The 14452-nt window shown below is 39.9% G+C and overlaps 1 protein-coding gene across 2 annotated transcripts in view; it reads left to right on the forward strand.

Moving 5' to 3' along the window:
• Nucleotides 1–14452, forward strand: part of net1 (neuroepithelial cell transforming 1) — a 156148-nt gene that overhangs the window by 65382 nt on the left and 76314 nt on the right. The window contains exon 3 of one of the 2 annotated variants that reach the window (XM_060842688.1): nt 9140–9202. In XM_060842688.1, coding sequence (XP_060698671.1) covers nt 9140–9202 — 63 coding nt within the window. The remainder of the gene's footprint in view (nt 1–9139; nt 9203–14452) is intronic. The other variant, XM_060842689.1, reaches the window with a different exon arrangement.

Raw genomic sequence — 14452 nt, forward strand, 5'->3', positions numbered from 1 at the left:
TTGAGTGAAAATGTTCCAAGCAGAGAATTGACCTTTTCCCAAAGTAACAATGAACAAATGAGGATTGTAGCGCCTTGTTGCTAATATTTAAAACTTTCCCTATCATTTCACGTGATGCAAAATCTATTTTGTGTATCCATTCGAAGTATGGCAAGTAGTGGATGCACTTTTTCATTCCAAGCAAGGGAACTTGCATTATAATTAACAAATTATGAAGGGCTTGTAATTGTTTAATGGGAATGGTTTGTGATTGTCTTGATGCTGCACTGGGCACAAGAGACTCTGGATCTTTCATTGTGCTAAGGTAACACTAATTTGACCCAAAATGGGTGGAAGACTTCAAATCACATTTCAATGTGGACATGGAGCACTTAAAAGTACTTTTAATGGAGTTTTGTTTCCTAAAACATTGCTGTCTATGTCCCTTGCTGTTTATGTCTGCACTTTGTCAATTTTCAATCCAATGAAAGGCAAGAACTTGCATAGACATCGAAGGAAGATGATTGATTTCTTGGAGAAACACAGAACAAGAATGTGAAACTCCATAAACAGTCAAGAGGAACATAGAGTCATACAGCACGGAAACAGACCCGTCAGTTCAACTCGTCTGCGCTGATCAGATAAACTAAACTGATTTAGTCCCATTAGCCAGCATTTGGCTCATATCCCTCTAAATCCTTCCTATTCATGCACCCATCCAGATGCTCCTTAAATATTGTAACTGAACCCCCTCCACTACTTCGTCTGGCAGCTTGTTCCATACATGTACCACCTTCTTTGTGAAAAAGTTGCCACTCAGGTCTATCTTCAATCTCTCCCCTCTTACCTTAAACCTTTCCCCTCTCACCTTAAACCTATGCCCTCTAGTTTTGGACTATCTTACCCTTGGGAAAAGAGCTTCACTATTCACCCTATTATCTCATTAAAATATAAGAATATGGGTGCAATGCACCCCCCATCAAACTCTTGTACTTGTTCTGATGTTTGTGTCTGGCGAATGAGTAAACTTGCTTGTAAACCAATTTGTTTCTTGTAATTTGATTCAGTTTTTCATGCATACAGAATTACGTAATGTCTGAGAAATACACGGGTTTCAGGAACTGAATACGACTTCGAAATTCTGGTGTGACACATTTACTGGTGGGCATGTCAAGATTGTGAAACTTGTACTGCCTGTGGGCATTGCTGGCGCAAGCAATTATGTGTACATTTGCTACCAACAGTGCTTTTCCTCTGGAGGCAGAGAATGAAAGAATTTTATGAGGTAGTATTCTTACATTGGAGAAATATGTAGTCCCCTTGTATAATGATTTGGAGGTGCTGGTGTTGGACTGGGGTGTACAAAGTTAAAAATCACAACGGTCCAAAAGCTAGTGCTTCCAAATAAACCTGTTGGACTATAACCTGGTGTTGTGTGATTTTTAACCCTCGTATAATGTTATGGTACCATACGGGAAAAATCATTTTAAGCAATGAAGTTGTATTTTGTTTTTTAAATATGGCTGCAGATGATAAAAAAAACAAATGAAATAACAGGGTAAAAGCCAGATTAAAAATAACATCCTTGTGTAAAAGATAATGAAATGAGTACTAAGAAAGGGAACTGAACAAGATGAAAGAAATTGGGCTAATGTCAGAAAAACAGACAGCAAGTTAATGGCCTGCAAGCTGGATAGGATCATAGAGAGGGCAGATGAATGCTATGTGGCATTTGTGGGCTAGTGAAAGAGGTTGCTGGTACACAATTGTACTTGGCAAGATTATCTTCAAATGAATGAATGATCTTATTGTCATGTGTATTTTACAGTGAGAAAAACAGTAAAATATAATGAAAAACTTTCCCACTGTTGCCATGACTCAGCGCCATTTTGAATAGGTTTAAGGAAAAACAGATAGAGAGTTGAAAGGTGTGGCGCTGGAAAAGCACAGCAGGTCAGGCAGCAGGAGAATCGACGTTTCGGGCTTAAGCCCTTCATCAGGACTCTGATTTCCAGCATCTGCAGTCCTCGCTTTCTCCTGTAGCTTAAAGAGAATCCATCAGTCTTGAGCCAGCCCATCATCAATTGCGCCTGCGCTGCCATCCTTCCTCCACTACCTCACTACCATCTACACTGGACCCAACCGACATTGAAGTCACCACTCTTCAAGCACCATCTTACACTGCTGAGCAGATTTCATTCATGATGTGTATTTTATGAAGTGTAGAAGTACAATGAGAAAGTTGAAGTTATTCTATCTCAAAGAATTAAATTTAATTTAGATTGATAAGCAAATACCCACTACAGTATGAGTCAGATCCTGGAGGCATCTAATTTGGTTGAATTCTCAAGAATCAATTGGCTTCACGAACAGAAGGCATATGCAGAAGGCAGTCGAGAAAGAGGATTCTCAATGATGACATGTATGTCTGGGGAAATCAGAAACCATCCCAGAACATCTTTGGTTCCTAGCAAAATATAGTGGGAAAGCTGTTCTGTTGTACAAGAAACCAGATCACTACTCTCTGTGATTTTGCTTACTGTAAGGTAGATTTCCTAGCACCATTTCTTTCATGATCAGGATCTACATGCTTGGTCTGACATATTAGAGGAAGGCCAATTGTAATCCAACAAGAGGCTCTTAAACAAGATGTAGTTTATTGTATGGTAGCAACAGGACACAAATAGCACTGATGTGATGGACACAATTTTAGACACTGTGAAGACGGTTGATGTTATTCCTTTGAGATTCTAAGCTGTTCACCCTTGCATCCTCAAATTATCTCCCCTGAAGCTTTTCTCATTATGAATATTTGTGTATGTAATTATTTTTACCATTACTTCATCTCCCCCAGACTTGAAAGATGGTAGATCTCTGGGTTTGAAAACTGTGTTAATTTTGATCCTGACAATGAGAGGCCTGTGAGTCATTTTTGTTATAACTTTGCTTATTGGGTTTATCCCAATTAAGCAGACAACTGTTTTTTAAGTGGGATGAGCTTCTTGCAGTTCGCTTGTACAGCTCTTTTAATTGTACAACCACAACACAATCGCTGTTGGTTTGAAGCTCATTGAAAAATTGTGCATTTCCTCTTTGGGTTCTATATGCCTTCCTGTTGCCTATGGCCCAAATGGGTCAACAGACTTGAATGATATTATCTATTATTAGTTGTGGCAAGTTGCTCCTGATAGAACAGTCCCTTTTTATATCCATTATCATAGCTCTGTGATGTAAATGTGGATTTAGACTTCCTTGATTGGAAAGGGAGCTTGATTTTCTGTTTCCTGTCCATCAGGAACTCTGTCAAGAGCCCACACTGGAATGTACTGGCCAGGTAAATTAGCAAGGAGAAAGTGAGGACTGCAGATGCTGAAGATCAGAGTCAAAGAGTGTGGTTCTGATGAAGAGCTTATACTTGAAGTTGCTCCTGCTCCTCAGATACTGCCTGACTGATTGTGCTTTTCCAGCACCACACTCTTCGACATTGGTAAATTAGCAACAGTGTTTGGGATAAAAAAGTTAGCATTTTTCAATCCTGAAGGAAAAATATGTGGTCCTCTTACAAGAAGAGATTCTTGCATTAAACTTCATCTTCTTGAAGACATGATAGCAACTATGTACAAGTTACATGAACATGAAAGACACTGTTACATCCTTTAAAGAAGATTCAGCTGGTAGGCCTTCTTCAAGATCTTAAAAATTATTCTCCCACTTAAGCCCATGTTACCGTGCTTATGGCACTCCTCAGCATAGAATCACAGAACTAGTATAGTGGAGAAGAAGGTCAATCTGTATACACTAGCTCTCTAAATGAGCATAATGAATTGGCACTATTCGTCTGCCTTTTAATATAACCTTACACACATTCCTATGCAACGTCCTCTGAATGCCTCACTTGAATCTGCCTCCACCATACTTCGGGGCAATGTATTCTAGACCTTAACTACTCCCTGTATGAAATAAACCCTTTTTACCTCACATTTGCTTCTTTTGTAAAACATTTCAGCTTTTTGCTCTCTAGTTCTTGATACTTTTTTGAACCGAAACAGTTTTTCAATTAATTTGTCCAGTCCCCTCAGGATTTTGGAAGATCCTATCAAAGCTCTTCTTCAAGTAAAGTAGTCCCAACTTTTGTAATTTATCTTCATAACTGAAGTGTCTCCTCCGTGGAATCATTCTCATAAACCTCTTTTGCATGTTTTCCAATTCATTCACATCCTTCTTAACCCAGAACTATATGCAGTACTTATACTGGAGTCTAACTGGTGTCTTATACTAGTTCAGCATAATCTCTTTGCTTTTGTATTGTATTAACCTATTTGGGGGTGGGGTTACCATGAATGACTCATCTTCTCAACTTCTCTCCTCACTGAGGCATGGCGACCCTCAGGTTAAACCACCAGCAGTTGTATCTCTCCAATAAAGAGTAGCCTATTGTAGCATTGCTATGGCTTTAAGAGGTGAAGAGAGTTTTTGAATCAGAAATGATGAGCTGTCTCTTAAAAGCCAATAAAATAAGTAGCTTACTAGGCCCTGTGATTTTTAAAGTTAGAACAATAGAAGCATCCTGAATGGGTGGAGTTAGGCTCCCACAGAACCAGGGTTTTAGTTTAGCTTTCAGTAGTTGTTGGGGTTTTGAAGTTGTCCGTGGAAGCTGTTTCATCTCTCAGTCATAACAAAAGGCTGGAGATCGCTCTCTGCTCGAATTTTCTCTTGTTGCTCATTTTTCCTGGACTAGAGAAACATCGCATGGAAGACGAACTATTTTACTGAATTTGCATTTGCCAAGGGTTGCTTATGGGATGTTATTATGTTGGAACAGTTACTGTTTAATAGTTAAATAATCTATTGTTCTGTTAAATATTCCAAAGAGTTGAAGTTATACCAATCCTCAAATCTTTTGTTTGTATTTTAACTGGAAAAAGAATAAAGTATATTTTGTTTAAAGTGGAGTACCATAGCCGATCGAATTACATCTGCAAGACAATACCTTACACTTGCCTTTAAATTAGAAAAGGTTAGGGTCTAGACAGTCTCCTTGATATATTTGAAGGGGGTTAGGTCTGGTCCATAACACTACAACGATGGCAGCTTTACCTTAACTTGAATAAAGCCTAGAATAATTAACTGCTCTCTCCACCTAACTTGCAACCTTAAATGACTCATGTACATATACACCTAGGTCTGCACATCCTTTGGAATTCGGTACTGTCTCTCCATGTTTTGTCTACTAAAATTGACCCCTTTCAGGCTGTTGGACAGGAATACCTGCCCTGCTTTAGCAATACTGGAGTTACCTCCCTTATCTTAATCGTAACATTCTAATATAGAAGAGTACAGAACAGGAATAGGCCAAACATAACACCAAATTAACTAATCCCTTCTGCCTGCCCTTGCATATTCCTCCATTCCTTGCATATTCATGTGCTGATCTTAAAACACCCCTATACTATCTGCTTCCCCACCAATGCCGGTAGCACATTCCAGACTCCTACCACACTATGTAAAAAAAGGTTTGCTCCCCTCACCTTAAATGCATGCCCCCTGGTATTAGACATTTCAGCTCTAGGAAAAAGATTCTGACCCCCAACCCTATCTATGCATCTCATAATTTTATAGACTTCTATCACGTCTCCCCTCAGTGTCCACTGCTCCAGAAAAAGCAACCAGAAGTTTTATAGCTTCTCTTTATAGTTGGTACCCTCTAATCCAGTCAGAACCCTGTTAAACTTCTTGTGCACCCTCTCCAAAACCTCCACATCCTTCCTGTAATGTGGCGACCAGAATTGAACAAAATGTGCTAAATGTGGCCTAACCAAAGTCTTATAAAACTGCAACACGACATCCTGATTCTTCTACTCAATTCCCTGACCAAAAAAGGCAAGCATTACCACCTTATCGACTTGCGGGGCCACTTTCAGGGAACTATGGACTTGATCCCTCTGGTCCTGCCATTAACTGTATACTTTTCCTTGACACTATGATCTCACAACAGTGCCGCACCTTACATTTACCTGGATTAAACTTCATCTGCCATTTCTCTACCTATATCTGCAACTGATCCATATCCTGCTATATCCTTTGACAACCGTCTACACTATCCACATCTTGGTGTCATCTGCAAACTTACTAACCCACCCATCTACATTTTCATCCAAGTCATTTATATATATTACAAACAGCTGAGATTGCAGTATGAATCCCTATGGAACACCACTAGTCACAGACCTCCAAGCTGAAAAACACCCTTCCATCACTACGTTTTTTCTTCTACAGACAAGCCAGTTCTGAATCCAAACAATCACGTAACCGTGAAGCTCATGCATCTGAATCTTCAGGATGAGCCTATCATGAGGGTTGAAAGCCTTACTAAAATCCAAGGAGACGACATCCACTGCGCTACCCTCATCAATCACCTTTGTCACCTCCTCAAAAAATTTAAATCAAGTAGACCCATTCTAGACTCATAACGTCTTTGGTCAGAGTTAAAGGGTCCATTTTTGATTTCAGTTTAGTAGAAAACAACCATGTGATGTTGGTGAACAAAGAGACCTTGGAGTGCAGGTTCATAGTTCTCTGAACGTGGAGTGGCAGGTAAATAGGATATTGAAGAAGGTGTTTTGTATGCTTTCTTTTATTGGTCAGAGCATTGAGCATAGGAGTTGGGAGGTCATGTTGCAGCTTTACAGGATATTGGTTAGGCCATGTTTGGAATATTGTGTGCAATTCTGGTCTCCTTCCTTTCGGAAAGATATTGTGAAACTTGAAAGGGTTCAGAAAGGATTTACAAAGATGTTGCCAGGGTTGGAGGATTTGAGCGATAGGGAGAGGTTGAATAGGCTAGGGCTTATAGAGGTTTATAAAATCATGAGGGGCATGGAAAATGGGGGAGATACTAACTGAGTATTTACTGTGGAAAAGGATATGGAAGATTATAGACTGTAGGGAAATAGATGGTGACATCTTGCAAAATAGATGGTGACATCCTCCATATTACAGAGAAGGAAGTACTGGATGTCTTGAAATGGGTAAAGGTGGATAAATCCCCAGGACCTGATCAAGTGTACCCTAGAACTCTATGGAAAGCTAGAGAAGTGATTGCTGGGCCTCTTGCTGAGATATTTGTATCATTGATAGTCACAGGTCAGGTGTCAGAAGACTGAAGGTTGTCTAATGTGGGGCCACTGTTTAAGAAGGGTGGTAAGGACAAATCAGGGAACTATAGACCAGTGAGCCTGACGTCGGTGATGGGCAACTTGTTGGAGGGAATCCTGTACATGTATTTGGAAAGTCAAGGATTGATTAGGGATAGTCAACATGGCTTTGTGCATGGGAAATCATGTCTCACAAACTTGATTGAGTTTTTTGAGGAAGTAACAAAGAGGATTGATGAGGGCAGAGTGGTAGATATGAGCTATATGGATTTCAGTAAGGCATTCAACAAGGTTCCCCATGGGAGACTGATTAGCAAGGTTAGATCTCATGGAATACAGGGAGAACTAGCCATTTGGATACAGGACCGGCTCAAAGGCAGAGGATGGTGGAGGGTTATTTTCCAGATTGGAGGCCTGTGACCAGTGGAGTGCCACAAGGATCGGTGCTAGGTCCTCTATTTGTTGTCATTTACATAAATGATTTGGATGCGAGCATAAGAGATACAGTTAGTAAGTTTGCAGATGACACCAAAATTGGAGGTGTAGTGATCAGCGAAGAGGATTACCTCAGATTACAACAGGATCTTGACCAGGTGGGCCAATGGGCTGAGAAGTGGCAGATGGAGTTTAATTCAGATAAATGCGAGGTACTGCATTTTGGGAAAGTAACTCTTAGCAGGACATATACTTAATGATTAGGTATAGGGAGTGTTGCTAAACAAAGAGCCCTTGGAGTGCAGGTTCATAGCTCCTTGAAAATGGAGTCGCAGGTAGATAGGATAGTGAAGAAGGTGTTTGGTATGCTTTCCTTTATTGGTCAGAGTATTGAGTACAGGAGTTGTGAGGTCATGTTGAGGCTGTACAGGACATTGGTTAGGCCATTGTTGGAATATTGCATGCAATTCTGGTCTCCTTCCTTCGAAAAGATGTTGTGAAACTTGAAAGGGTTGAGAAAAGATTTCCAAGGACGTTGTCAGCTTTGGAGGATTTGAGCTGACCAAGTTGGGGCTGTTTTCCCTGGAGTGTCGGAGGCTGAGGGGTGACCTTATAGAGGTTTACAAAATTACGAGGGACATGGATAGGGTAAACAGACAAAGTCTTTTCCCTGGGCTCAGGGAGTCCAGAACTAGAGGGCATACGTTTAGAGTGAGAGGGGAAAGATATAAAATGGACCTATGGGGCAACTTTTTCACGCAGAGGGTGGTACGTATACGGAATAAACTGCCAGAGGAACTTGTGGAGGCTGGTACAATTGCAACATTTAAAATGCAATTGGGTAGGTATATGAATAGGAAGGGTTTGGAGGAATATGGGCCAGGTGCTGGCAGGTGGGACTAGATTGGGTTGGGAATTCTGGTTGGCATGGACGGGTTGGACTGAAGGGTCTGTTTCCATGCTGTACATCCCTATGACTCTATGATAGGGTAAATAGACAAGGTCTTTTCCCTGGGGTGGGGGAGTCCAGAACTAGAGGGCATAGGTTTCGGGTGAGAGGGGAAAGATATAAAAGAGACCTAAGAAGCAATGTTTTTATGCAGCAAATGGTGCGTGTATGGAATGAGCTGCCAGATGAAGTGGTGGAGGCTGGTACAATTTCAATATTTAAAAGGCATGTGGATGAATAAATGAATAGGAAGGGTTTAGAGGGATATAGGCCAAGTGCTAGAAAGTGGGACTGGAAATTAATTAGGGTATCTGGTCAGCATGGACATGTTGGACTGATGAGTCTGTTTCCATGCTGTACATCTCCAGGATTCTATGACATCACCGCTCATTTTATAAGGACCTAATTTGTTATGGAAAAATGTTTGAATATAAACCAGATTATTGTGTAGCTGTGTGTATATTTTGTGGTTAACTGTGCTATACCTGTACTGTATATCTATCAGATATAACTCATTAGGACAACGTTTTTGTGGATGAACTTAACTCTCTCTTGTGCTGAGTCTTTCTGAGCTATTTCTACTTATAAGAAAACTTGCTGAAATTTTATTTGTTTTCCCTAGAAGAAAAGGAAAAGAAGAGCAAAAGATGATGACGTTGTCAGCCTTTGCAGCCTCGATATTAAGGTAAACATTTTATGGCTTGTCAAAATAGGGGGCTACATTTGATTTGCTTTAAAAGGATATATTTATGAAGAACATGTATTATCAAGTTGATTTGGTGTTTGAATGATGTACTTAATTTGCAATGCCAATACTTATTGTGACTCAAGTATCATGCAATGGTATACATCAACAACAAAGTATAAGCAACATCTCTCGCATCAACAGTTCAGTCCATTACAAAATTATCACGAGTGTACAGAATTAAAACAAGCTATCTAGTCCATGTTGAATACAGGCTTTTAAAATAAAAGCAAAGTCCCGCAGATTCTGGAGACTGGAAATGTAAATAAGAAATACTGGAGAAACCCGGCAGATTTCTCAGCATGTGTGGAGAGTAAAACAGAGTTTACCCTCCAAGTCTGAAAAGAAAATGTACAGAATATAATTTTTAAAATTTTGTTTTATTATGTTGCCATATATTTTCATTTTATTTCAAACAAACTTTGTTTTTTTTTAGTTTTCTTTAGCAGTGTTCCCTTGGGTTTTTTTAGTTTTCTTTAGCAGTGTTCCCATTCCTTATGTTAAGGTAACGATGAATCATGCCCAAGCAGAGTTGCACAAGTGTCAGTTTCCTTTGTAATCTTGACAGTTGGTTATTCATTCCCGAATCTAGAGAGTGAATGTTATCTTTGGAGGTGACCATCTTTTCCACCTATCAGGGAGTCAGCTGCCACAGTAATACAGAAAAGAGTATTTACAAAATAAAAGAAAGTATTGAGATGGGAATAAAAGAAAACGTTTCTAAAATAGGTTTCTATAGGTCTTTGGTATGCAGTGTTTGGTTGGTCTAGAATGGTGTGGTATCCCTAACTCATCTACTGTCATTGTACTGGCATTCAAATCCCACAGCAACATCTTGACCATGTAATCTTGGCTAACAATACTGTAACAGTAAAAGAAAGAGTATCGTTCATAGTGCCATCTTTCAGATGAAATGTTCAAGCTCGTCTACAATTAGCTTTCAAACAACATGATTCAAAGAAAGGCTCGGGTCCTAGCTAGTAACTATCCTCTAATCAAATCACTTACATATTTTTGAAAAACAGGTTATCGGGTTATTTTCTGATGTTGCTGCATTTGGACTCATGCTGTGTGCAAATTGGCAGTCACAATATCAATACTTACATTATCAGTATTTACAGTATGACAGTGATGACACTTCTCAAATGCTTTGTCTGTGAAGTGTTTTAGGACATCCTGAGGTAGTAGAAGATTCATTGGGAATGTGGGTTCCTCTTTTCCTAAAGGAAATTAAGTATTCCCCCCAGTTGGTGTATTTTTATAAAATTTATACATTTGAATGTCAACCAGTTGAAAAGGTGAAACAGATCACTTTTTCAGTGACTGTATATGTAGCCAGTAACCGTTTCTTCAGTGTAGAAGTGCTGGACAAATCTAGAAGGTTTCTTTAGTCATTTTTTGTAGCATTTCAAATTGACTAAAGATAATATTTTTAAATGTACATCTCTAAACTGTGTTCCATGTACTGTTTTCCTTGTGCCATGTAATTTATTTTAAAACTATCATATTTATGAAATCATATTATTAACTTGAAACGTACTGCAGAGTTTTTAGTTCAATCAAAACTCATCCACTGAACCAAAGTTAAAATTGGACCCCATAAATCTCAACTAAAATTCACATGCCAATAGAAGAGTTAATATTTTAGATTTGGGCTGCATATAGATGTGGGCAAACTGACAAAGGGTCAGCTAGACTCGAAACGTCAGCTCTTTTCTCTCCTTACAGATGCTGCCAGACCTGCTGAGATTTTCCAGTATTTTCTCTTTCGGTTTCAGATTCCAGCATCCACAGTAATTTGCATTTATTATAAATAAAACTGGTGGAAGCCACAGGGAATGGCAAGATGGAACACTTAGTTGCTGTTCCCATTTCCAGATTTGATAGTTTGTAGATTATCATTAAAATTGATATGATACTGACCAGACAATATGCTACTTTTCATTTTCAATCCTGTGGATCATATTGTAAATTCTTTCTATTTGAAATCCAATTTAAGAATCCCCACTCCCTCATTCCCAGAGTCGAGTTCCTATTTGATTTCAACAACTTTCAAATTTCAAAGACCATCTTATATCAGTTTAAAGAAACCTTCCATGCCAGTGGAATTATAAATAATTTCTGTCCATTGAAGCATACAGTCAAGATTAGATCTTTGTATATCCAGCAAGCTTGTGGCACGAGTGAAGTGGTCAAGAATATGCACACATATAAAGTTGATTGACTCCTAACTATCAGCTAATGCATCAAGCTGGCTCCACACATCATGGGAGCCAATTGATTCTGTCCCTGCAAATTCTGTCACTTTTGGGAAGCAGGTAAGTGAAGAAGCAAAAAGTTAATACTGCAAGTTAATCCAGAAGTGATTAAGAACAGAAGCTGAGAAATTTGGAAAGTTAATCCTTTCTGTATTTAGCATTGTTGCACCATTTCTTCAGTCTGGCTTCAGTAAGCTCCCTTGTCCTAAAAAGTATTGATACATGCACTTCATATGGATGCCTCCCCCTATATGACCAGAAATTTCCTGACAAGCTTGTGGGATTAGTCAGATAGAGTTTCATAGTTTATTTATGGGCTTTCCACTCACAGCAGGCATTTTGATGCTCTACCAGTAGTACAATTTGTTAATGGCTTCATGTTTTGGTTTTATTAGATGTTTACTCAACTCTGAATCAGATGCTCATAGCTGAATTATGCTCTAATCTAAGTATGCAGTCTCAGCTGACATCTCAATGAGTGCTATTACCATCGCCAATGCAGCAATAGTCCTATCTTTGAAATGATACCTTAGTCCAAGTTCCTGTCTGCACTCTTATTGGAATGTAAAAATCACTTTCGAAGAAGAGGGAAATGTTCTGTCTTCTGACCAACCTGCATTCCTCAACTTACACCAAGGGAGCACAAAAACAGAAACGTTGCAGCTTATGGTACCTTGTCATAAATTATTGCAGAATTTCCTATCTAAGACTTGTACTTTTAAAGCACTATATTGACTGTAAAACATTTGAGATATCCTGGTCTACTGGCAGGTCCTTCCCATTTTGAAGTTCCTTCCTGCTGTTCTTCACTGTTCCTCAGACTTGCCTCTGTACTGCTGTCATGTAGTTTCCATTAATATGTAAACTAATGTGCAAGAATAATAGATAGTTGCTAAAACTTTTTACAGTCAATTTAGACAAAAGCTTATTCCAACCCTATAGTTTGCTTCAGGACCAGTTTTGTTTCGTGGAAGGAGTTTACAGATCTGTTGTGGGAAGTGGAACAAGCTGGCTGTTTTGAAGACCCGGCTCAGGCCACGAGCTCCAATTAGAATCACACAGCACATAAGGGACTGTGAATTCCTGTAGCTTTGAGCAATGACAGCTGTATAGTACTCTCATGCTCATTTTAATTTATTATTAAATTAATTAATTTTAGCGGTATATTTCAAAACACTCATCCTAGTCTTTTTGGTCTCATTGCTGCTTCCTTCAGTAGGGAAATGTTTGGAGGTCCCCTCTAATTTAAGTTACAATGCACTGAGACTGTGTAGGGTTTTGTGGTGGTGATGGTCGGGAGGCAAGTATGTTCATGGTGGCACATAAGTGTGTGTTTTTTTTAACTTTTATGTAAAGAAAATAGAGACATAGATAGATAGGATAGTGAAGAAGGTGTTCGGTATGCTTTCCTTTATTGGTCAGAGTATTGAGTACAGGAGTTGGGAGGTCATGTTGCAGCTGTACAGGACATTGGTTAGGCCACTGTTGGAATATTGCATGCAATTCTGATCTCCTTCCTATCGGAAAGATGTTGTGAAACTTGAAAGGGTTCAGAAAAGATTTACAAGGATGTTGCCAGGGTTGGAAGATTTGAGCTATAGGGAGAGGTTGAACAGGCCGGGACTGTTTCCCTTGGAGCATCAGAGGCTGAGGGGTGACCTTATAGACGTTTATAAAATCACGAGGGGCATGGATAAGGTAAATAGACAAGGTCCGTGTTTGTGTCCGTGTTAGTGGGCAGCACGGTGGCACAGTGGTTAGCACTGCTGCCTCACAGAGCCTGAGACCCGGGTTCAATTCCTGACTCAGGCGACTGACTGTGTGGAGTTTGCACGTTCTCCCCTTGTCTGCGTGGGTTTCCCCGGGTGCTCCGGTTTTCTCCCACAGTCCAAAGATGTGAGGGTCAGGTGAATTGGCCATGCTAAATTGCCCATAGTGTTAGTTAAGGGGTAAATGTAGGGGTACGGGTGGATTGCGCTTCGGCGGGTCGGTGTGGACTTGTTGGGCCGAAGGGCCTGTTTCCACACTGTAAGTAATCTAATTTGCATGTGCGCGCCTCTTGGAGGCATGTTTGTGTATGTGTCTGAGAGAGAGCGTGTGTATGAGAGAGGGTCTGTGCGAGTGTATAGTCTGGGGGACTCCAGACCTAGACGGCATAGGTTTAGGGTGAGAGGGGACCTAAAGGGCAACTTTTTCATTCAGAGGGTGGTGCATGTATGGAATGGGCTGCCAGAGGAAGTGGTGGAGGCTGGTACAATTGCAACATTTACAAGGCATCTGGATGGGTATATGAACAGGAAGGGTTTAGAGGGATATGGGCTGTGTGCTGGCAAGTGGGACTAGATTGGGTTGTGATATCTGGTCAGCACGGACAAGTTGGACAAAGGGTCTGTTTCCGTGCTATACATCTCTGACTCTGAGTGAAAGTTGAAACACAGACTTCAAGATAACTTAGACCCCCAATTTTTTAACTATCCTTACTGATGGCATTAATTTAATAGTCAAACCGAGGAAAGCCTAATTTTCTCACCTCTCCTGATTCCAAAACTCTGTTGTCTATCCTACTTGTTTCTATGTATCAGTCTTGCAACATTTTGAGTGCCAAAATTGGCAGTACAGAATCTTCTACAGACAGCTAAATTGCTTCATCTTTAAAAATTTCCTCATTTGTTATGCTGCCTGTTTACTAGCAACCATTATACCTGCGTAAGCTGTTGACTCAGCATACCTTTGGTGTAGCTATTATTTGGCTTGGATTCATTACAAGAGTCTAACACCTTCTTAATGCATTTAGCTGTTCTTACTATGCCTCTTTAGATTATTTCCAGAATCTGAATTACGAGTTCGGCTACTTTTGGAATATTGCGTGCAATTCTAGTCTCATTACTATCGGAAGTATGTTGTGAAACTTGAAAAGGTTCAGAAAAGATTT

The sequence above is a fragment of the Hemiscyllium ocellatum genome, chromosome 23 (genome assembly GCF_020745735.1).
Source record: "Hemiscyllium ocellatum isolate sHemOce1 chromosome 23, sHemOce1.pat.X.cur, whole genome shotgun sequence".
In the NCBI taxonomy this organism is placed as follows: domain Eukaryota; kingdom Metazoa; phylum Chordata; class Chondrichthyes; order Orectolobiformes; family Hemiscylliidae; genus Hemiscyllium; species Hemiscyllium ocellatum.